The sequence below is a fragment of the Podarcis bocagei genome, assembly GCF_964188305.1.
Source record: "Podarcis bocagei genome assembly, chromosome: 9".
NCBI lineage: Eukaryota > Metazoa > Chordata > Lepidosauria > Squamata > Lacertidae > Podarcis > Podarcis bocagei.
The window spans coordinates 79377118-79400847 of NC_138134.1; the positions used below are offsets into that span (position 1 = coordinate 79377118).

General features: G+C 48.9%; 1 protein-coding gene across 7 annotated transcripts in view; it reads left to right on the forward strand.

Moving 5' to 3' along the window:
• The window catches only part of DYSF (dysferlin), a 201252-nt gene that overhangs the window by 108009 nt on the left and 69513 nt on the right, over positions 1–23730 (forward strand). For all 7 annotated transcript variants that reach the window (XM_081206891.1, XM_081206893.1, XM_081206895.1 and 4 more), the window contains 7 exons: positions 893–1033; positions 7652–7681; positions 9319–9345; positions 17098–17199; positions 19806–19967; positions 22165–22330; positions 23414–23487. In XM_081206891.1, coding sequence (XP_081063017.1) covers positions 893–1033; positions 7652–7681; positions 9319–9345; positions 17098–17199; positions 19806–19967; positions 22165–22330; positions 23414–23487 — 702 coding nt within the window. The remainder of the gene's footprint in view (positions 1–892; positions 1034–7651; positions 7682–9318; positions 9346–17097; positions 17200–19805; positions 19968–22164; positions 22331–23413; positions 23488–23730) is intronic.

The following is a 23730-nucleotide window of genomic DNA, read 5'->3' on the forward strand; positions in this document are numbered from 1 at the left end:
GAACGTCCTGCTCAATTGCGAAGACGATGAGGATTCTGTCCTTATAAGTACCGTGTTTTTCGCGCCATAAGACGCACCTGACCATAAGACGCACCTAGTTTTTAGAGGGGGAATGCAAGAAAAAAAATATTATTTAAAGGGAGTGCTGAGCAGAGCTTGTATGCATAGAATCATAGAATCATAGAATCCTAGAGTTGGAAGAGACCACAAGGGCTATCGAGTCCAACCCCCTGCCAAGCAGGAAACACCATCAGAGCACTCCTGACATATGGTTGTCAAGCCTCTGCTTAAAGACCTCCAAAATAGGAGACGCCACCACACTCCTTGGCAGCAAATTCCACTGTCGAACAGCTCTTACTGTCAGGAAGTTCTTCCTAATGTTTAGGTGGAATCTTCTTTCTTGTAGTTTGGATCCATTGCTCCGTGTCCGCTTCTCTGGAGCAGCAGAAAACAACTTTTCTCCCTCCTCTATGTGACATCCTTTTATATATTTGAACATGGCTATCATATCACCCCTTAACCTCCTCTTCTCCAGGCTAAACATGCCAGGCTCTGCTCAGCGCTCCCTTTCACGAGCCGCGTGGAGCGTGTGTGTGGCGCTTGCAGGTTTTTCCCCGAGGAGGAAGAAGGGTGAGAAGCTAGAACAGCAAGAGGGAGCACTGCGCAGAGATCCCTCTCACTGTTCTGGCTTCTGGGATAGCCGCGCAGCCTGCATTCGCTCCATAAGACGCACACACATTTCCCCTTACTTTTTAGGAGGGAAAAAGTGTGTCTTATGCAGCAAAAAATACGGTATTTTCTGGCTCGCTCTGAGCATTCGCCCCCACTTTCAGAGAAGCCGTGTGTGTGGCTGCCTTGTCCCCCTTCCCTGACTCTCTCTCCCTCTCCCCAGGGCGCCGACGAGTTCATGGGGCGCTGTATTTGCAAGCCGAGCCTGGACCACAAGTCGCGGCTGTCGTGGCATCCCATCTGGAGGGGCAGCCGGGGCGCCGGAGAGCTCCTGGCTGCCTTTGAGCTCATCCAGCGTGAGAAGGTGAGCCGAGGGGAGGCGGGGGTCTTGGACGTTGGGGCAGAAGGCTGCCCAGGGCACCGGCCGAAGGCCTGAGAAGGGTTCTGCCACATCTAGAACCCAGAGGCTGGCCTCTTCCGTGTCTGAGGATGCAGGAATCCAGGGGGAGCTCAGCTACTCCAAGCTGGCTTGCAACCTCCCTGGAAGTCGCAGGACGGATTGCCTGAACCTCAGCCAGTCAAGGCTAATTGAATGTTCTTGTTTACGGAGCAGCGTTTGGCATCCAGGTGGCGGTTTTTATTTATTTGTTTGCTTGTTATAAAAACACATTGTTTCTTTGGCTGCGGGGCTGCTCAGCAGAGCACACAACGTGGAGAGAGAAATTCAAAAACATTAGCATAAAATAGCCAAAAAAATGATTGCATAAAACCCTTTCTTTCTTTCTTTCTTTCTTTCTTTCTTTCTTTCTTTCTTTCTTTCTTCCTTCCTTCCTTCCTTCCTTCCTTCCTTCCTTCCTTCCTTCCTTCCTTCCTTTCGTCCTTTCTTTCAAAATATCAGAATAAAACTGTTTGGAAACTCATACGGTTAAAGGCAGCAGCTGCAGCAGACTGGGATCAACCAGCTCTGTGGCCACAGAAAAAGGCTCGGTGGGGAAAAAATAATAAGAGCCACTTGAAAATCAGGTCTGGTGGGAAGGGGGTGGGTGCTACCACTGAAAAGGCTCTGCTCAAAGTTACTGATAAGGTCAGTCACCTTTGACTGGACTTAACCATCCAGGGGTCCTTTACCTTTACCTTTACCATAAGGCTTAGCTGCTCTAGCTAGTAGCCTGGAGATGCCCCAGGGAATGGAACCTAGGACCAGTGCTTTACCAACTGCACTGGCTCCCGGTGGAGTACATGGTCAGGCCTAAGGTGCTGGTTTTGACCTTTAAAGCCCCATGCAGCCTAGGACCTACGTACCTACGGGACCGCCTCTCTGGTATGCCCTGTGGAGGACCTTAAGGTCCACAAATGACAACACTTTGGAGGTCCCTTGCCTCAAGGGGGTTAGATTGGTTTCAGCTAGGACCAGGGCCTTTTCAGCACTGGCCCCGATGTGATGGAACGCTCTGTCACAAGAGACTAGGGCCCTGCGGGACTTGACATCTTTCCGCAGGGCCTGCAAGACAGAGCTATTCCACCTGGCCTTTGGTTTGGACTCGGTCTGACCCTTATGATCTATGGGCTACTTTAAAATGAGGCTGCATTTTAAATTGCATTTTAACCTGTATTTTAAATTGGGGTTTTTTTCTCTCCCCCCCTCCCCTTTCCCTCCCATTATGTTTTTATTGTGATTTGATTGGTGCTCTGGCCAGGGAGGGTGGGGTATAAATAAAATTTATTATTATTATTATTATATTTTGCATGCAAGTGGTTGTCATCCCCCTGAGCTGTGGCTCCTTTGTAATCTCCTGCAGGTTTGTCCCCCCTGGACCCAAGACCATCTGCTTGTGAAAGGGCCAGTTCACTTACAGTGGTACCTCTGGTTACGTACTTAATTCATTCTGGAGGTCCGTTCTTAACCTGAAACTGTTCTTAACCTGAAGCACCACTTTAGCTAATGGGGCCTCCTGCTGCCGCCGCACGATTTCTGTTCTCATCCTGAACTAAAGTTCTTAACTCGAGGTACTATTTCTGGGTTAGTGGAGCCTGTAACTTGAAGCCTATGTAACCTGAAGCGTATGTAACCCGAGATACCACTGTACAGTGGTACCTTGCAAGACGAACGCCTCGCAAGACGGAAAACCCACTAGACGAAAGGGTTTTCCGTTTTGGAGGCGCTTCGCAAGACGAATTTCCCTATGGGCTTGCTTCGCAAGACGACAGCCCATAGGGAAATATCCGGGACAGCGGGGAAGCGCAGCGCGTCTTCCCCACTGTCCTCGGACCTCCTCCGAAGCCGGGCTGTGGGGTGGGAACACCTCCTCCCGCCGCTGCCGGGCTTCGGAACGCTGCTCCAAAGCCGGGCAGCGGGGCGGGAACACCTGCCCCCGCCGCCCGGCTTCCAAACGCTGCTCCGAAGCCGGGCGGGGGGGGGGGTCGGGAACACCTGCCCCCGCTGCCCGGCTTCGGAACGCTGCTCCGAAGCCGGGCGGCGGGGCAGGAACACCTTCTGAAGGCGGGCAGGGGGCAAAAGTCTTTGTCCCCCCTGCCTGCCTTCCCAGGGGCTTTTAAATCACCCCGGACAGCGGAGAAGTCCTCCGCTGTCCCGGGGCGATTTTAAAATGCCGCCCGCCAGCATTTTAAGATCACCCGGACAGCGGAGAAGTCCTCCGCTGTCCCTGGGTTTTTTAAAATGCTGGGGGTGGGAAGAAAAGCCCTTGTCCCCCCCCCCAGCCTTCAGAAGAGGTCCGGGGACAGACTGTCCCCGGACCTGGTCTGAAGGCGGTTTCCCTAGGAACGCATTAATTGATTTTCAATGCATTCCTATGGGAAACCGTGCATCGCAAGACGAAAAACTCGCAAGAAGAAAAAACTTGCGGAACGAATTAATTTCGTCTTGCGAGGCACCACTGTACAGATGTTGAACCTGCTTCTGGTCGTCTCCCTGTTTGGAGGGCAGAACCACTCTCTCTGTTTGCTTTGGACAGGGGTGCGTATCACCCTCTGCTGACCTCCTATCTGTTCTCCTCCATCTGATCGTTTTCCACAGACAGCCTGTTCTGCTTCTGCTGTGGTTAAGTGGGGCCGGTGTTGCTTTTCCAAGGGAAATGCGGACCTTTGAGGCTTTGGGGACCGAGGTGGGGGGAGCTACACCCCCCTTCAACTCCTGGGTCTGTTCCCATTAGGGGGACATCTCTCTTGGAGAGCTGAGCCAAAAGTGCAAAGTGTCTCTATGTTTATCTCGCTCTCCAGCAGGCAAGGAGTGTGCTGTGCCGGGCTGAGGGAAGACACGTCCCGAGTCCCTGCAGCGGGAAGGAGAGGCTGGTCTGTCTGTGGGCAGCCTCTGCCAGCTGGCACCGCTGGTCTGTTGACATTGGCAGGGGTCAAGAACAGTGCCTGGCAGGAGAAAAGGCAGCCCCGGGTTTGCGGCAAGAGAGGAGCGGTTGGCAGATGGGACAATTTTGACATCTAAGGAGTGTCTGGCTGGCTGGAGCATAACTAGAGCACCAAACGGGGGCACAAACGATAGAATCAGGATTCGAGATTGGGGAGCGGAGCCAAAACTGATGGCCAGGGCCGGGTTTAGGTTTGATGAGGCCCTAAGCTGCTGAAGGTAATGGGGCCCTTTATATGTACAGCTGTCCTTTATCAAGAACAAATTGCCGCTGTTTTCTGTGTTGAATAGATGCTATATAGTCACTGATGGACTGAAAAGGTATCTCAAGCCATTTGCACATGTTGCCATGCTACCAGTCCATGTAGAATGTCGGCACCCTATATATAGAAAGGAGCAAACCAGGGATATTTTAGGGAGCAGGCTAGCAGGCGGGGCCCATGACTTACATCATAGGAGCCTACACAACACAAAACACTGTTGCTGCAGGTAGGTTTTATTTTACAGTGGTAACTCGGGTTACAGATGCTTCAGGTTACAGACTCCACTAACCCAGAAATATTACCTCGGGTTAAGAACTTTGCTTCAGGATGAAAACAGAAATCATGCTCGGGTGGTGTGGCGGCAGCGGGAGGCCCCATTAGCTAAAGTGGTGCTTCAGGTTAAGAACAGTTTCAGGTTAAGAACGGACCTCAGGAACGAATTAAGTTCTTAACCCGAGGTACCACTGTATTTGTTTTTTATCTTACATTTTGGAAATGTACATTCATTTTTTTCCCCTTTCATTTTTTTGGCGGCCCCCAAGAGAGTGGGGCCCTAAGCTACAGCTTGTTTAGCTTATACGTAAATCTGGCACTGCTGACGGCATTTGTTTTTAAGCAGAGGTTGGATGTTCACCTGTCAGGGATGCTGTAGTTGAGATTCCTGCCGTGGGAGTTTGGACTAGATGACCCCCAAAGTCCCTTCCATCTCTACAGTCCTATGATTCTACCTGGGCATTGAGTGCTTAATGCACCTCCAGAGATTCAGGGCATTTGCAAAATTTGACATCAGTTGCAGTGTTCAGCACTGTGAGAATCCCATCTCGGAGGATGTTATGACAAGTTTTAAGTTGTATTTCAATCAGTTTGTTTTTATATCGGGTGTTAGCCACCCTGAGCCCAGTCTTGGCTGGGGAGGGCGGGGTATGAATAAATTATTATTATTATTATTATTATTATTATTATTATTATTATTATTATTATTATTATTACAGCTTCTAGGAGCCACAGGTAAGAGCTGAGAGCAGGTTGGGCACCAAGGTGGGCAAACCACCCCAGAAGGAGCCCAACGTCCTCTGGAAGTACTACTCCATCCCTGCTGTGCCATACGGTCCATAAAACTCAAAATTAAGCATTTCCAGAATCATAGAATTGGAAGGGACCTCAAAGGTCATCTAGTCCAACTCCCTGCAATACAGGAGTCTTTGGCCCAACATTGGACTCAAACCCACAATCCTGAGATTAAGAGTCCCATGCTCTACCGACTGAGCTATCCCAACCCGCATTGGATCAGCTAAGCCAAAACTGGGTTTCCATTTAACGTGCCTCGTTGAGTCAAATTTCAGAATTCCACCTTATTTATTTGCACGTGTGTGTGTGTGTTCCGATTATTCCTCCCTGGTATCTGAGTGAAGTTCCTTCTGGCAGCTTTATAGCTCCTGGGGGGTTTGCATTGTCAGGACTAGTAAGAAGAGGAGGCTGAGCGAGGCAAGAGCCCTTGGAAGGAAACCAAGTGTTTTACAATCTTTAAATCTTTCTTTTACAATAACTCTATATGGTGGCACGGGAGCCGTGTTCCCATTTACAGCCGGGGAATGGAGAGGTTATGGAGTTGCCACCGGAAAAGTTTCCCTGCAGGAGAGAGATTTGAACAGAGCGTTCTGCCCTCCATGGGCCTTCTGCTAGCCCCGAGGGGCCTTGAGGACGCGGTCAAGGCCCTGGGATCAGGGTGGGTGGCTCTGCGCGATTTGGGCGCTTAACCCCCGGGGCTGGTTATGGGTGTAGGGGAGGGGATGGCTGGCTGGCTGGGCCAGGGAGCAGGTTGGGGGTGGGAGGGAAGGTCTAATCCAGGGGTCAGCAAGGTTTATCTTGCCTGGACTGGATTGGTCCCGTGGAGATCCCTCCGTGGGCTGGATCATGCATGCCTGCCCGTGATTTTCGGCGTCTGTGCGTGTGCAGACGCGATTTATGGTGTCGCGGAAGCGAGTCCCCGCACCGTGCTGCGCCGGTTTAGCATAGCACGCGAGCAGGGGACTCAGTTTGGGGGCGTCTTGTGGGCCGGTCAAACGACCTCTGTGGGTATTAGGTTGCTGAACCCTGGTCTAATCCTTCTCTCTCTCTTTTTCTGTCTGTGTGATACATCTTTATTGTTTCAAAATAGATACATTTATGCCAGGAAAGCAAACCAACCAACCAACCAACCAACATACAATCAAATAAACAAACTATAAATTGACAAACAGACAATAGCAATATATGAAACAACACAGTTCTTATAACTAACATCATTTGTACTCCCAATGATGTGAATGATTGTAAAACTTAAAAATGACTTCCAATTATTCTTGCTGTACTTTATCTGTTGATCATCTTATACCAGACAGTTACATATTTCTTATGTAGTTTCTGTTAACTTCCCTAATCCTTCTCATGGTGCCATTGTCAGAGCTTTGGGGCTATTTTGAAGGGTACGTTCTCTCAAATCTTCCTGGTTTGTGTTTGTTCTTCTCCGTATTTTATCATGCTAAGTTGCTCTGAGACCTATCCTTCCTATAAAGCAGCCATAGGCAAACTCAGCCCTCCAGCTGTTTTGGGACTACAACTCCCATCATCCCTGATTGTTGGACTCTATGAACAGACAGGTGGAATAGACACTTAAACATGTGTGGACCTTATGCATAAACTGATTAGAGAATGAACTGATCCACTGGGTCTTCTACTTTTTCCGTTGAACTTTATGAACTACTTCTGTTGAAATCTACAATTCAATACAATGAATAGTATATATTATTTTTTCAAACGTACAGCCGGTTACGTCTTGTGTGTTTACTGAATGATGCAGAACAGAGCACAAGACGCGGGAGGGCAGCACTGAATTTTAGCGTCACACAAACTTTGAGAGCCCAAAGCCTGCTACTGCCCTGGTGCAACAGGAAGCAAGCTGGCTCCATCTCCCACGGAACAGCCCTTCAGATATCTGAAGGTGACTATCATGTCAGCTGCCAGTCTCCTCTTTTCCAGCCTAACACACCCAACTCCCTCAACTGTTCCTCATCAGACTTGGTTTCCAGAACAAGATGATTAGGAGACTCTGAATGCAATGGCTTTCAAAATGGGTCTGGTGGCTTCTGCCCACAGCCAGACATGGTCTTGGGGAGAATGACTGACTGGGGCCATTTGGGGAGCTGGTTCACTCCAGTGGCCTTGCGTGAGATGCCCATGACAGCTGCATTTCATGGGGCCATTGCGCTGCTCTTGGCACATGAGAATGGGGTCTCATTTGTTCCCACATTCCAGATGGAGGCGCTGATACAGGTCTTTGCTTTTTGCTTCCTTCCCACAGCCGGCCATCCACCACATCCCTGGCTTTGAGGTAAGACCCCCTTTCTTGGCTGTGATTTCCAGGAACTGCTGTGTGACTGGCTGCCTTTGCCACCTCTTCTCATGACTGAGTGATGCTGATGGCGAAGGGCCTGCTTGCGTGGCGAGTTCCCAACCCCCCCCCCGGTCGAAATAAGGACACGTGACACAATTACTAAGGTTAATGGGCTAAAAAAGGCCACAACTTTATTGGTTATAGGTGATGAGTGGTATTGGCTTAGGCACTGGTCCTAACCGACTATATCCGACTCCAGCCCATCCGCTTGAAGTCCGGGAAGGGTTAACCACCAGTAGGGGGAGACCTGCTGATGCACATCAACTAGGAACTCCCCCGGGATCACTGATAGGGGGCGTGCCTTAGGCCCTCACCCCCATAGGCTTCAGACAGGGCCACACCCCCTGGAATCCCTTACTGGACTACCCTTCAATTTGCGGGGCAGGTGATGGCATTACCTCCCCTCTTCCATCTACAGAGCAATACCAATGCGTAACTGCCAATACCAAGAAAGTTGTGACGATTTGCCAAGAGGTAGGCAAAAACCAAGTGGCTGGTGCCAATTTGCCAAGTGGAAGAATTCCTACCAGGCCCTTTAACGGCGACCAACCAAGGTCCATAGCAAGGTCAAGGAACGAAAACCTTATAGGGCAGGAGGGTGGGAAACCGGAGCACCTGGAGGCGGCAAAAGAGGGAGATCCCTGGCTGCACCTGCGTTTAAATCAGGCAGGCCACACCCCCTGAGCCAGCTGATTGGCTGGCCAGGGGATGACGCAGCCAGGGATTTCCCCAGTCACGAGGGGGCTGGGCTCCAGCCTCCGTGCGTGTGGTGGGGCCGTGACGCCTGCAATTCCACCTCCTCTCCAGGGCGGAAGTGGCTCTAGCGAATCTCTGGGCCTCTGGTGCCTGGTGGTCTATGGTGTGTTTGCATGAAGTGTGCACGGTCAAGGAAAGGAGGGTGTGCTTCAGCCCTCTTTGAACTGTGGCTGCTGAGTTGTTCCTTGAGAGAGACAGAGCAGGCCTTTAAGCTCTCCTTAGAAGCTGCATCCTGGACCCCTAGCCTAGGGACGAGGAAGCAGGAGTTGGGGGCAAACTGTGGCCTCTTGGCTTCTCTGAATGAACTTTCCCCAGTCCACAACCCTGTTTTGGACTACAACTGTGGTCAGTCCCAGAATTACGTGGGCATGCTGGCCAGAGCTGATGGGATTTGTAATCCTAACCCCTGGAGGGCACCTGGTTGGAGAAGCTGCCACCCTCCCTTTCCCAATGTCTAGCTACACAGCTGTGCCCAGCAAGTTCCACCCGTTGATGCTCACAGCGTCTTTAATTTATTTCCCAATTAAAAACACATTTATATACTGCCATTCCCCTTGTTTGGATTTGAGAGCAGCGTCTAGCAATTCAGCTTTGAATCTTCAGAGCTAGCCGGCTGTCGCTTTTTGAATTTGCCGATTTGCTATAAGCAAGAGCTGAATGACATCCAGCCATGGATAGGGCGCAAAATACCGTTTCTAACGCTGAAAATTGCTTTTTGGATGTGTGCACAAAACACTGGCATTTCTGACCTTTTTCTGTCTCTGTCCCCATCCTGCCCTCTTCGCTCCACTTCCTGTGCAATTGGGAAAACTCCGCAGACCGAGCTGTCGTCCGTCTTTGATGAGGTGAGGCTCTTTGGAGAACGTTCTCTCTTTCGCCTTCTGTCTTTCTTGGTGTGATCCAGGAAACTTGTCGCACGTGATCCCCCTCAAAATGGGAGCTCCACCACAGCCCAGGAGCCTGTCCATCCATCTCACCTGTTTGTAACAAAGGCCTTAGGTGAGCTGAGGCTCATTGGAGAGCACTGCTGCCCCTAGCTAGGATGGGACCATCTCACCTGAAGACCCTCCAGAGATGTGTCCAAGGATCATGCCAGCCCACAGTGGAGGAGGAGTGAGCTGGGGGCTTCTCCACAAGGTGGACCATAGATCAAGTCTCTCTCAGACCCCCAGCCCATGTAGCTCAGTGTCAGGGCTCCTGTCCCAAGCCCCGAAACAGAGGCTCCTCAATGTAAGAAAACAGACTTGTTCTGAGTTAGCGGGACCAAGTGACCAACAGCCATCCGTGGAAAACCCAACTGCCATTTGCTCTGATTCAGTGGCTGTTGTTCTGAGTTAGTGGGACCAAGTGATTTTCCGAGGTACTGTGGTGGGGCGAAGGCAAATCCCCTCGGACTTGTGGCTAGAAAAGGAAACCGCTTGAACATGTGTGTTATGTACTGAGTTGAATAGGATCCAAAAGGCAGCAGTCTGATTGGTCCTAGATCAATAGGATTCAGAATGCAGCAGTCTGATTGGTCCTAGAACAATAGGATTCAGAATGCAGCAGTCTGATTGGTCCTAGAACAATAGGATTCAGAATGCAGCAGTCTGATTGGTCCTAGAACAATAGGGTCAATAATGCAGCAGTCTGATTGGCCCACAGGAGCCACCCAATCCAGCTCCAGGTGGAAATGAATCCGCAACCTGATTGGCCTATAGGTGAATCCTGGAATTAGCCAATCACTTGGGGCCCATTGTGTAAATAATATAAAGCAGACATTCTGGGGGAACTTCCATTCCTCCTCACCACTATGAGCAGACTAAAGAGAATAAAATCCACTCTCGACTCTGAGTATATTTCAATGTGCTTTCTAGAAGTGTGGCCAAGTCCTTTATTCGAGGTGTGTAGTAATTCAGGGGCATTGCCCAAGGCACAACTAGGAAATCTGAGCTGAGCCTGAGACTATGAAAGCGCCCAAGATGTCCCAACAGATGGGAATACGCCTCTGGTCAGCTTTTAAAGGCGAGACAAGGCACCCTTGCTCATGAGACTCTGCATGTGAGGCTGGTGTGCTTGGAGCTGCGTGCTTCCCTAAGAGACAGGGGTTCATCTGCTTTCCATCTGCACTTTGGAAGTATGGCTGATCTGCCTTCCAGGATGCTCTTAAGAATGGCTGCAAGCTCATGCATGGGGAAAGCTTGGGAAAGAAAAGCGCATGGCTTTGTTAGATCTGCACAGAGACCCTTCTCCCACTTCCATGGAGCTTTCTTTCCAAGAAAATTGGGGTTGAGATATCTGGGGACAGGGAAGGATAATGGGGGACTTTGGGTTGAATGTGGAAGATATAAAGGTAAAGGTAAAGGGACCCCTGACCATTAGGTCCAGTCATGGCCGACTCTGGGGTTGCGGCGCACATCTCTCTTTATTGGCCAAGGGAGCTGGCGTACAGCTTCCGGGTCATGTGGCCAGCAGGACTAAGCCGCTTCTGGCGAACCAGAGCAGCGCATGGAAACGGCATTTACCTTTCCGCTGGAGAGGTACCTATTTATCTACTTGCACTTTGACGTGATTTCGAACTGCTAGGTTGGCAGGAGCAGGGAGCGAGCAACGGGAGCTCACCCCGTCGCAGGGATTCGAACCGCCAACCTTCTGATAGGCAAGTCCTAGGCTTTGTGGTTTAACCCACAGAGCCACCCGCATCCCGATGGTCCCATACCTGAGGCCAGACTTGGAAGGAGAAGCTCATTTCCTACACAGGAGTCTCCCACAGATCCAGGCTGTGGCTTCCCCCTCTTTTAAAAGCTCCAGAGAAAGGAGAAATCTGGTAGCCCCCCATAGCTCCAGGGCTCTGTTGGTCCAGCAGCTGCAGAGATGTGCAGGTGTAAGAGGGTCCTTTGCACTCCTTGCGCTGGTGATGTTCCTCATCTGATGTTCCTTGTCTGCTTTCTCTCCCCCTCCGTCTTGCCTCGCCCGGGACGGGCGCTTCACAGCTGTGCACCCACCTCTTCTACCAAGAAGGGCTTCTCCGATGGGTATCATCCTGTTTTGCTCACCCTCTCCTTTTCCACCGCTCTTTGCTGGGCAGTCATCTTGGGGACTGGGCAACTGGGCCAAAGAGCTTCAGAGCACTCCCCCTGGAGGATGAAGGCTACCAGATAGCCGTGGGGGCTAAGAACAGAACCTCCTCAGGCAGGGGCACTGTATCTTGGATGCCAGGGACCAAAGACCAGAGACTTCTGCCAGGCTGCTGTTGGAATGGGAGTGCCGGGCCAAAATGCCCCCTTCAGGGCAATTATTATCAGGTCTTTCCTATGAAATGCACCTGGAATTCTCCTCGATTCGGCCACACGCTTCTCTTCTCGTTGCCTTAAATGTTGGAAGAAACCTCACCCCCCCCCCAAAATCTGCAGAATAAATGTCTGAGGCTCTTTTTGCCCATTGCTCACGCTTCAGAGACGACTGCCTTAACCCTTTGCTACCCAGCCATTCTAATTTCCCACTTGGCATCATGGGTCACGGAGTCCGTTTGGCAAGCGAGATTTTTAATCTTTACAGCACCCCTGCGGCGGGGTGTGTGTGTGTGTGTTTGCCAATGCTCCCTGTTTTTCTCAGAGCCAGAGGATATGTGAAGTTGGTACATTATTTGGCGGGGTGGTGGTTCAGAGAGTTTTAATGGTGCCCAGTTGCAATTGCCTAGATGTACGGGTTTTTTTTTTAAAAAAAAGAATGTTTAAAAATGCAGGCCCTTTCCATTCCTGAAATTTTGGAGCCCAAATCTGGAAGCTCACTGCTGAATTTGGGATCCCCCACTGCTTTTGCTTCCCATAAGTTGCCAAACAAAAGAGTCTGGCAGCCCAGCTAAGCCTGGCGCCAGCGCCTGGCATTCTCGGAAAATTGCTGATGCTTCCCCGGGCCCTTCTTCAAATTATATTTCTTCCCCAATTCTCCCGTCGGTGCTGAGTCTGGGAGCCTCCATTTGGACTTCCCGCAACAGGGACTTATAAGCAGTGGCTCCCGGAGCCAGCTGTATGGCAGCCATTAGGGTTCTGCTTACCGCTGCCGGTAGGTAGCGGCAGAGACAGGATGGGGCCCGCCAGAGACCCCTTTGCTGGGGGGGGTAAATCCTGCCAGAGCCCTTGATCTCTGAGCCACCACGGCAGCTTCCTACTGCTGGACTTGCAGGCTTGCTCTGTGCTGCAGCGCCCCCTCTGTGTGTGGCCAAAATGTGGTAATTCAGCTACTGGCTCATCAGGGATCAGGTGACTCCGTGTTCCTATAGAAGGGCAGATTCTGTCCTGGCTTGTCCAGCCTGGCTCAACTAATTCCTGGACTGTCTGTCTTGCATGCTGGCCTGACCAGCAGCCCTGGCATTTCTCATGCTTCGCTTTCTACTTCTAAAGCAAATCTAAGCATTGGGGTGGGACTCAACCCTCCCAAGCAAAGTTCACTCTGATGATGATGATAATGATGATGATTTTATTTTATTTTATTTATACCACACCCACTCTGGGCAGCTTCCGACACACATCAAAACATAATATAACATCAAACAGCAACCATCTGATCCAATAGAAAAAGTCACAATAACTTTAAAATAAGCAGCTTCTATCAAACAAAGCAATATTCAACAAGCCATCGGAATCTAATAGCAAACCATAAAGTTAAACATCAGCAAATAATAAAGAGTTTACACTTATCAACCACAATAAAGAATTGCCAATCTATAATCAATAAAAAATAACAGCAAATCACAATGTATGCAATTAATAGTGATTGCCATCTAGCTCAAGGTCTCCTGGCTAACCGACAGTTAATCAATACCCAGTGTCTAATCAATACCCAATTAGGTTGGGTCTTGCGTACCAAAGATGCAGAACGAAGGAGAGTCAGGCCACTGGCCAGTCTAGATCAGTCTTGTCTACACTAGCTGGGAGCAGGCTTTAGGCAGGCAGTTAAAAGTCGAAAGAGAAGGCACCTGCTGAATCTACAGTGGCAGAGAGTTCCATAGGACCAGGCACATGACACGAGAGGCTGAGTTTCTCTTTGTGGTCAAACGAGCCTCACCAACTCAAGGAATGGCCAATTGCCAATGGCCTGGAGAAGATATCAGGGATTGAGCTGGGATATTAGGGCTCAGGTGAAGTAGTTCAGGGATTTGTAAATTTATGCAAGGACCCTGAGCCTGACTTGGGAGTAAGCGGGCAGCCAGTGGCAGCTAAGAATGGCGCCACAGGTTCTTGCCCGGCTGCTCCCATCCGCTTCTGCACCAGGGCCAAGGGCAGCCCCACACAGAGCACATCACAGCCCCCCAGCTGATGGCAATAGCTCATGCCCTCCTTTGAACGGTGGCACTGCCAACCTTGCAGCCATTGGCAGAACAGTAGCCTGGCTTGGAGAAGACAGGGTCCCTGCTACCCACCCCACCCCCTAAATCCTCCCGGTTTGCTCCATCGGGAGAGACACTCGTGGCTCCAGTTTCCCCCGAGCGGACCTGGCAGAGCCCCTGCTCCCGACAAGCTGTTTTGATTTGGCAGCTCCTGGCAACCGCCGAGGAAAATTGCGAGCCGATGTTGGAGCGCCTCTGGCAGGCCACCGCCCGGCATCCCTCTCCGTAGCCTTATTAATGCGCACATATAGGGATCTATAAATAAATATGGCCTGATCCGATGTTTGAAATGTATCTGCCTCCTTCATTTAATGCAATAATGCTTTAGCCTGGAAAGAGTGACTGGCTCCTAAATTGCTTCCAACTGCTGCCTTTGGTTCGGGGGCGCCTGGCCCCCACCCCCAGACCCCGATGGTTTTCCATTTGCTCTGGTGACTCTCAGACTAGAAAAGATCACGGTTAGGATGAACCTTAGGAACTTTTCTTGCTGGGAAAACTAGGGCGAAGGCAGAGCAGGAAGGAAGACTCTGGAAGCGGCTTCACTGTGATGAGTTCAAATATTATTATTATTATTCTCATACCCTTCAACCTTGTAAACATAAAAATAGAAATGAGACATAAAAACAGACATCGCAAGGGTCTCGGGCCAGGTCAAAGATGTGCAACTTCAGCATCCTGTTCAATGAAGGTGCCAGGTGCGCAGTTTAGGAGCCACCACAGATAAGATTGCGTGTCGAGACCCCGCAGCCACCCCCTCGTTGGGAAATAACTCACACAAGGACACAGATATTAAGTTTCTGTTATTGGGCAAATTTGGCCACAACTTTATTGAATTACAGAATGTGAGCGGTATTGGCTTAGGCATTGATTGGATCCGACTATATCTGACTCCTGCAGTAAGTCCATTAAGGGTAAGCCTGTAGGGGGAGCCCTGTCAAGGCATACCAACTCAAGCTCCCCCTGGTGTTCCCATTGGGGTCATGTCATGGCCCTAGCCCCCGACCGGGCTTCAGACAAGATCTACACCCCCGGATTCCTTTAACGGAATACCCTTAAGCATGGAGGGGCAGGTGATGGCCACACCTCCCCTCCCCCACACAAGGTCAAACAATGCCTAACCGCAACCCTAACAAAGTTGTGACAATTGCTACGAGGTAGGTGAAAACCAAGTGGGCAGTGCCAATTTGCCAAGTGGAAAAATTCCCACCAGGCCCCTCAGACAACCAAGGCGACCAACCAAAGTCCATAGCAAGGCCATTGCCTAACCTGCAAAATAGGGAGGGAGGGTGGGTGGTTGGGGAAGCGAGACAAGAGGAAGTTCTCTGGCTTGTGCCTCGGTTTAATCGGTCCTTCCCTCCCCCCCCCCCCCCGCTGAAGGATTGGCTGGCCGGGCGCTGATGTGGCTGGGTTCCCCGGGCAACGGGGGACAAAGTCCCCCGCCCCCGGTGGGAAGTGGGTGGCCACGCGGTCCACCGCAACCCCCCCCCTAGGAAGTGGAGCGGATTTTTCTCCCATGAGCCCCCTTCCCTGGCATATGGTTGTCCAAGCTCTCCATAAAAACCTCCAAGGAAGGAGAGCCTGCAACCTCCAGATGGAGACCATTCCAGCACCAGGTTGCGAAAGGTGGTGTTGAAGTGAGGAGCAGGCAGCGAAGAATCATAGAACTGTAGCATTGGATGGGGTCCCCAAAGGCCATTCAGCCCAACCTGTTGGCATGCAACCAAGGAAACGGGGGCAACTGGCAGGCCCCCAGCTGGCTCCAGCCCACCGGCCGGTGTGCCGGGCGATCTCTAGTCCTTGGTGCAGCGTCTGTGACCTGAGCTTCAGAAGCAAGGGCACGCTACACAGCAGAGTAAACGCTACACAACAGAAGTGGCTGGAGAGGCTGTGTGAGCATATTTTGTTGTTGTTGTTTAGTCATTCAGTCGTGTCCGCCTCTTTGTGACCCTCTGGACCAGAGCACGCCAGGCACTCCTGTCTTAGTGAGCATATTTACAAGCAGTTTATTCAGCGTAGGTAAAGGTAAAGGAACCCCTGACCGTTAGGTCCAGTCGTGACCGACTCTGGGGTTGCGGCGCTCATCTCGCTTTCTTGGCCGAGGGAGCCGGCGTACAGCTTCTGGGTCATGTGGCCAGCATGACTAAGCTGCTTCTGGCAAACCAGAGCAGCGCATGGAAACGTTGTTTACCTTCCCGCCAGAGCGGTACCTATTTATCTACTTGCAATTTGACATGCTTTCGAACTGCTAGGTTGGCAGGAGCAGGGACCGAGCAATGGGAGCTCACCCCGTCGCGGGGATTCGAACCGCCGACCTTCTGATCGGCAAGTCCTAGGCTCTGTGGTTTAACCCACAGTGCCACCCGCGTCCCTTATTTAGCATACATCAGGACAAAAGGAAACATGTCTGATCTCCTTCGTTTCCAAAGCGAGACAGCAAAAATCAAAAGCTATACACAAACGGAAGTTCCCAGCAAGCTGTGCTGGAGTGTAAACAGACATGTGACACACAACAATTCCACACGTCTGTTCTTAAGGTGGAACGGAATATTCCAACACAACCCTCTGCAATGCGGGACCCAGCTCACGATTGAAATCATTGCACACCAGTTGTGTTTGCCTTGCTGTGTGAAGAAATTTTAAATCTGTCCATATTGCCCATAATACTTGTTACATTACAAGTGTTATTAAAATCCTGCTAATGTTTTCACCTGCTTACAGTGGTCTCCTAGCTTGGTTTGCTATTCCTCTTTGGACAGGACTTTATCTTCCTTCCAGCTCTGGGCTAGTAACATCTGCGCGGCTGTTGTTGCATACATAAAAAGCCTTTTCTGATCCTTTGGAATATCGGCATCTACAATTCCTAATAAAAAAGCATCTGGTTTTTAAATAAAAATTATTTTAAACATTTTTTTCATTTCATTCTATATCATTTCCCAAAATGCTTTTATTACCTTACACGACCATCACGTACGATAAAAGGTACCTTCTTTTTCCTTACATTTCCAGCAGGTATTTGTACTTGTCTTACACATTTTTGCTAACTTACTGGGAGTCAGATACCACCTGTACATCATTTTTGTATAGTTTTCTTTCAGCGTACAACAAGCCGTGAATTTCAAATTGGTGTTCCATAACCTTTCCCAGTCTGAAAGTTGAATATTGTGCCCCAAATCCCCTGCCCAGTGTATCATTGCTGATTTCACCTGACTCCTTTCCCTTTCTGTTCCAGTCTGAAGATTCAGACCTGCCTTACCCTCCGCCCCAGAGGGAGCCGAACATCTTCATGGTACCTCAGGGGATCAAGCCCGTCCTTCAGCGTACAGCCATTGAGGTGGGTGCCGGAGGCCACGTGAGCCATGCCTGGGGGGCCACGAACAATCCTCTGGGAGAGAGAAACTTTCATTTGATATGATCAGGCGCAATGCATTGGTTCTGACAATACAATGCTGATTTTTGAGAGGTCGGTGACTCCCTGGTCCTGAATGGTGTAACCGTGCCCCTGAAAGACCAGGTGCGCAGCCTGGGAGTCATTCTGGACTCACAGCTGTCCATGTAGGCGCAGGTTAATTCTGTGTCCAGGGCGGCTGTCTCCCAGCTCCATCTGGTATTCAGGATGAGACCCTCCCTGCCCGTGGACTGTCTCACCAGTGGTGCATGCTCTGGTTATCTCCCGCTTGGACTACTGCAATGCGCTCTGCGTGGGGCTATCTGTGAAGGTGACACGGAAACTACAACTAATCCAGAATGTGGCAGCCAGACCGGGGACTGAGAATGACCGCTGAGACCATATAACACCGGTCCTGAAAAATCTTCATTGTCTCTTAGTATGTTTCCAAGCACAACTCAAAGTGTTGGTGCTGACCTTGAAAGCCCTAAATGGCCTTGGCCCAGTAGACCTGAAGGAGCGTCTCCACCCCCATCGTTCTGCCCGGACACTGAGGTTCGGCTTCTGGCGATTCCTTCACTGCGAGATGTGAGGTTACAGGGAACCAGGCAGAGGGCCTTCTCGGTAGTGGCGCCCGCCCTGTGGAACGCCCTCTCACTAAATGTCAAAGAGAACAACTACCAAACTTTTAGAAGACATCTGAAGGCAGCCCTGTTTAGGGAAGCTTTTAATGTTTGATGCGTTACTGTATTTTAATATTTTGTTGGAAGCTGCCCAGAGTAGCTGGGGAAGCCCAGCCAGATGGGTGGGGTAATAATAATAATAATAATAATAATAATAATAATAATAATAATAATAATAATAATAAATAAATATTATTATTATTATTATTATTATTATTATTATTATTATTATTATTATTATTATTAACAGCCATGTTCCCCTTACTGAGAAGTTTAACCCCTTTCCCCTCTTTGCTTTGAGGGGTCTCCTGCCCCCATAATATGGGGTTCTGCTTTATCCCAAGCCAGACCATTCCTCTGCCCACCTTAGCTTGGTCCTCACTGAGCGACAGCAGCTCTCTGGGGCACATACCTGGCCCGCCCTGGAGGTGCTGTTGGGAATTTGGACCTGGGACCTTCCGCGTGAAAAGCAGGTGCTCTCCCGCTCAGCTATGGCCCTTCCCTTACAACCTAAACCAAAGGGATTGCGTCACGAGCCAGGAGGATGCAGTGGTGAGAGGGTCAGACCTGGGTTCCAATTCCTACTTGGCCGTGAAGTTGACTCCATCACTTTGGGCCCGTCACTGCTTCTCAGCCTACCTCGCAGGGTGGTTGTGGGTATATTAAATGAGTAGAAGGGAGAACCATTCCACCACCTTGAGATCCTTGGAGAAAATGGTGGAACGTGAATGCATTAAATTGATTTGGCCACGCTGAGTTGCCACGTCAAAGAATTTCTCATTTTCTCAACCGTTTCCTCTCTCTTCTATGACCGCACACCTTTGGGTGCCATTTCCTTTTTGAGAATAATTTTTATTAGTTTTCTTTTTTCTTTTTATTTAATTTTTTTTGATTTTAATTTGTTTTGCTACATCAGACATTAAAACAAACGAAAAAAACATACATCACACATACACACAAAAAAGAAATACATAAAAAAGAAAAATAATAATAAAGAAAACAAAAGAAAAAACATCTCCTAACATAATATATCAACAAATTAGGTTACATTTACTAAATAACACACAACACTAATTGACTTCCCTTCATCTCGATTTCAGAATATATTATATGATTTTTTTATCTGCAGTTTCTTTTCCTTAAGAAACTCTTTACATCACAAGTGTTACGTCATAACTTGAAAACTTTTTATTAGTTTTCAAATACAATAATCCAATCATAGCCTCATTATAGCAATGCCAAATTATAATGCAATTACCAATGCCAATCATTCAGATACCAAATTATACAATATAGGTGCCCCTCCATGTGCTAGAATTGATAGTTTGATGATTTACTTTATTTCTGCATTCCAAAATCTTATTCATTTCAATTACACTCCAGTCAAAATAAGAATCCCTTATACAACAACTGCAGTTTTAATGACTTCCATTCCTATTGACATATTTACAAATCTATAGGTGAAGCATTCAAGCTATATCCTTGTTCTTCCTGTGTGTGGCAATTATTCTGTCCATGATGTTTCTTCCTGTTGTAAAATATTCTGTCTATCTTTCCCAGTTGTTGCTGTTCTCCATCATGCCTTGGGCGGAGCTGATATCCCATTGTGGTTTCAGAAGTTCTCCATTGCTGTGCCCTGTGTGTCACTGTTTTGCAACTTTAGCAGCAGCAGCTGCAAAAATCGCACTGTCCCAATAAATATTCTGTTTTCGCCATTTTTCTCTCAGCCTGGGAAGGAGAGCTATCTGTCAAGCTTCAAATAACTCAGGAATGAACCTTACCTTGGCAAGCTCACAGGTTCCTTTCATCCCTCCGTTCAGCCGAAGATAAGCGATTATACTTCTTTCCTTTTGTCCTTCCCGAATTTAGATATTGGCTTGGGGGCTCCGGAACCTCAAAAGCTACCAGCTGGCCAGCGTGACGTCTCCCAGTCTCCTGGTGGAGTGTGGAGGACAGATGGTTCAGTCGTGCGTCATCAAGAACCTCAAGAAGAACCCCAACTTTGACATCTCTGTCCTCTTCATGGAAGTGGTGAGAGGCCGTCGTTTCTGCTTCGTCTTGGCTCTGCATGCTCATCACACCTTTCTCTTGCCATTCTTGGCTGGAGAATCACCTTTGCTCTTTGAATCATATAATCAAAGAGTCGGAAGGGACCCTGAGATCATCTAGTCCAACCCCCTCTTCCATCTTTATACTATTGTAGATAATAACATGAGAGACGTGGGTGGCGCTGCGGGTTAAACCACAGAGCCTAGGACTTGCTGATCAGAAGGTCAGCGGTTCCAAGCCCCGCGACAGGGTGAGCTCCCATTGCTCGGTCCCTGCTTCTGCCAGCCTAGCAGTTCAAAAGCACCTCAAAGTGCAAGTAGATCAATAGGTACCACTCCGGCGGGAAGGTAAACGGCGTTTCCGTGCGCTGCTCTGGTTCTCCAGAAGCGGCTTAGTCATGCTGGCCACATGACCCGGAAGCTGTACGCCGGCTCCCTCGGCCAATAAAGCGAGATGAGTGCCGCAACCTCAGAGTCGGCCACGACTGGGCCTAATGGTCAGGGGTCCCTTCACCTTTACCTTTAGATAATAACATTGCATTGCTTGAAATAATAGGATGCCTAAAAGCTGACTCCTTTTGGAATAAAAATGGTCCAGACCCATAAATGTGCTTCAAAGCATATTTACTAACCAGAACAGGTAGGTAGCCGTGTTGGTCTGCCATAGTCAAAATAAAAAAATTCCTTCCAGTAGCACCTTAAAGACCAACTAAGTTAGTTCTTGGTATGAGCTTTCGTGTGCATGCACACTTCTTGCATGCACACTACCTGGTATCTGAAGAAGTGTGCATGCACACGAAAGCTCATACCAAGAACTAACTTAGTTGGTCTTTAAGGTGCTACTGGAAGGAATTTTTTTATACTAACCAGAACTCCTTCAAAACAGGTACAAATCCAAAACAGGTATGACACATCCAAACAATTCCAAAAGTCTTATGCTTGTCCAAGCATGGGTTCTTTTTCTTCAATATATAAAATAATTACGATCAGAGCAAAAATCAAAGCTCTGTCTCTCCCATAGGTTGCATTAGCCTGCATCTAGCCTAAGGCTATGCAGGTCCTGGGGAGGCTCATTTATATGACTGTATCTGGGAACAAAAGACAAAGGCACCTCCCCTTCGAAATGGCGATTTGCAATTGAATACCTTGATCATGTAATCTAAGGTTAGACACTCTTGTGTAAGCGAGCAGAGAACAGCAGTAGTTAACTTGTTAGAGCTCAGAGAGCCTCAGAATACTTCAAAGGAAATTTCCAATCTTAAACCCTTTCAGCAATATACCTAAGGCATTGTCAGAGACCAGGCTGAGGAGTACAGCTCTGATAAGGAATGGTGGGAGCCTCCCCCTCCCCTTGCTCCTGACCAGGATTCTGAAGCTGCCCAGGAGCAGTGGAGCAGTATAGATTTAGAACAGTAGTTTGCAGAGAGGCCTAGTTCTGAAGACAAAAGTTGGGAAGAACTGGGGGGGGGGGGTGAACAGCAAGGTGAAGAAGAATTGGAAGAGAAAGAACTAACAGACTCTCTCTTGCTCGAAAGTGTCGAGCCTATCAGTCCAAGGTCACGTAGAGCTGATAAGGTGGCTATACAAAAAGCACGGTGGTTGTAAAGCAGTGGAAGTGACCAGGGAGGAAGTGGGTGGAAACCTTAGTTGGGAGCATCTTCATTCTGAGATGGACTCTTTGCTCTTTCACTGTGATCATTAAAAATCTCTTTAAATGGTAAGAGGAAATTTTTGCTTTGTTCTGCTTATCCACGGCCAAAGGGAGGGAGGAAGTCACTCTTCCGAATCCTGACAGGCACTCTCCATTTCAGTGTGCAATACAACAATTATACTTAACATATGCCCAATGGAAAGAATCATAGAATCATAGAGTTGGAAGAGACCACAAGGGCCATCGAGTCCAACCCCCTGCCAAGCAGGAAAAGTTGTTCCATATCCAGTTCTAACTGTAGCTTCTTGTCCCACATAGAGATTTCTCAGGAGACAGATGAGGTGATCAGGCACTCCCATTTCTTTAAGAACTTGCCATAGTTTGCTGTGGTCAACATAGTCAAAGGCGTTTGCATAGTCAATGAAGCAGAAGTAGATGTCTTTCTGAAAAGATGTCCCCCCCTCCCTCTTTCTCCTCTACCTCCCTCTCTTTCTTTGCCTTGCTGCACTAATTCTGCTTCTTGTTTCAGAACTTGCCAAGGGAAGATCTGTACTGTCCCCCCATCATCATCAAAGTGATTGACAACAGGCCCTTTGGCCGGAAGCCAGTGGTGGGTCAGTGCACCATCCGCTCTCTGGAAGCATTTTTCTGCGATCCCTACAAGGAGGAGGTTGTGTTCCCTGAAATGCATGCAGGTATGGCAAGCCGGGGAAGGTCAGGCTGGTATTTGATTCCTTATTCACAGAGAGAGACATAATAATAATAATAATAATAATAATAATAATAATAATAATAATAAAATTATTTATACCCCGCCCTCCCCAGCCAAGACCGGGCTCAGGGTGGCTAACACCAGGTGTAAAAACAATTGATTAAAATACAACTTAAAAACAAGATCAAAATACAACATTAAAATGCAGCCTCATTTCAATGGAAACTCAAATCAAAAACTTTTTGGGGATGGAAACGTCAAATCTTCACCAAGGCCAACTATCCAGACTGGTCCTACATGGGCCAGAAAAAAGCCAGGGAAATCCCCAAATAGGAGTTCCATCACAGAAGGAGAAAGGAAAAAGGAAGTGGGGGAAGGGATCACGTTGATCCAAAGCCAAAGGCCAGGTGGAACAACTCTGTCTTCCAGGCCCTGCGGAAAGAAATCAGATCCCACAGGGCCCTGGACTCATGAGACAGAGCGTTCCACATAACACTGGTCTTGAAAGACTTACATTGGCTCCCAGTACGTTTCTGAGCACAATTCAAAGTGTTGGTGCTGACCTTGAAAGCCCTAAATGGCCTCGGTCCAGTAGACCTGAAGGAGCGTCTCCACCCCCACCGTTCTACCCGGACACTGAGGTCCAGCACCGAGGGCCTTCTGGCGGTTCCCTCCCTGCGAGAAGCCAAGTTACAGGGGAACCAGGCAGAGGGCCTTCTCAGTAGTGGCACCCACCCTGTGGAACACCCTCCCACCAGATGTCAAAGAGATAAACAACTACCAGACTTTTAGAAGACATCTAAAGGCAGCCCTCTTTAGGGAAACTTTTAATGTTTAACAGACTACTGTATTTTAATACTTTGTTGGAAGCTGCCCAGAGTGGCTGGGGAAACCCAACCAGATGGGTGGGGTATAAATAATAAATTATTATTCTTTTTCTTAGGTTCTTATGTCCTTAAAAGAGTCTCCTGAACTGGGGAAGAGGAGAATGGGCTGGTTGTGATTTGCACACGATTCCAGTCCTGCCTCCCCGCACTCTGCAAATCTCATTTATTTTGTATTTCAGATGACGTGAGCCTCACTCCAAGGGATGACGTCCTCATTGATATTGATGACAAAGAGCCTCTCATTCCAGTCCAGGTAATCACTCTGCAAGAAAGGGGAAAATTAAGGCTAACCTTTCCGGTTTCTAGCTCAGAATACAAGCTGGAATTGTGAAGGGATCACATTTTTCATCAAATGAAAGCAGCAACAACCCCTAAAAGGTTGCTAACCGGGAGCAGTGGATGTTGGGGTCCTGTTCCCCTGCTATCCCTCGTCTGAGGAGACTTCTGTTTCAGGGTGTGGGCATGGCTGGACCCCGATAGAGATGTGTTGGTGTTG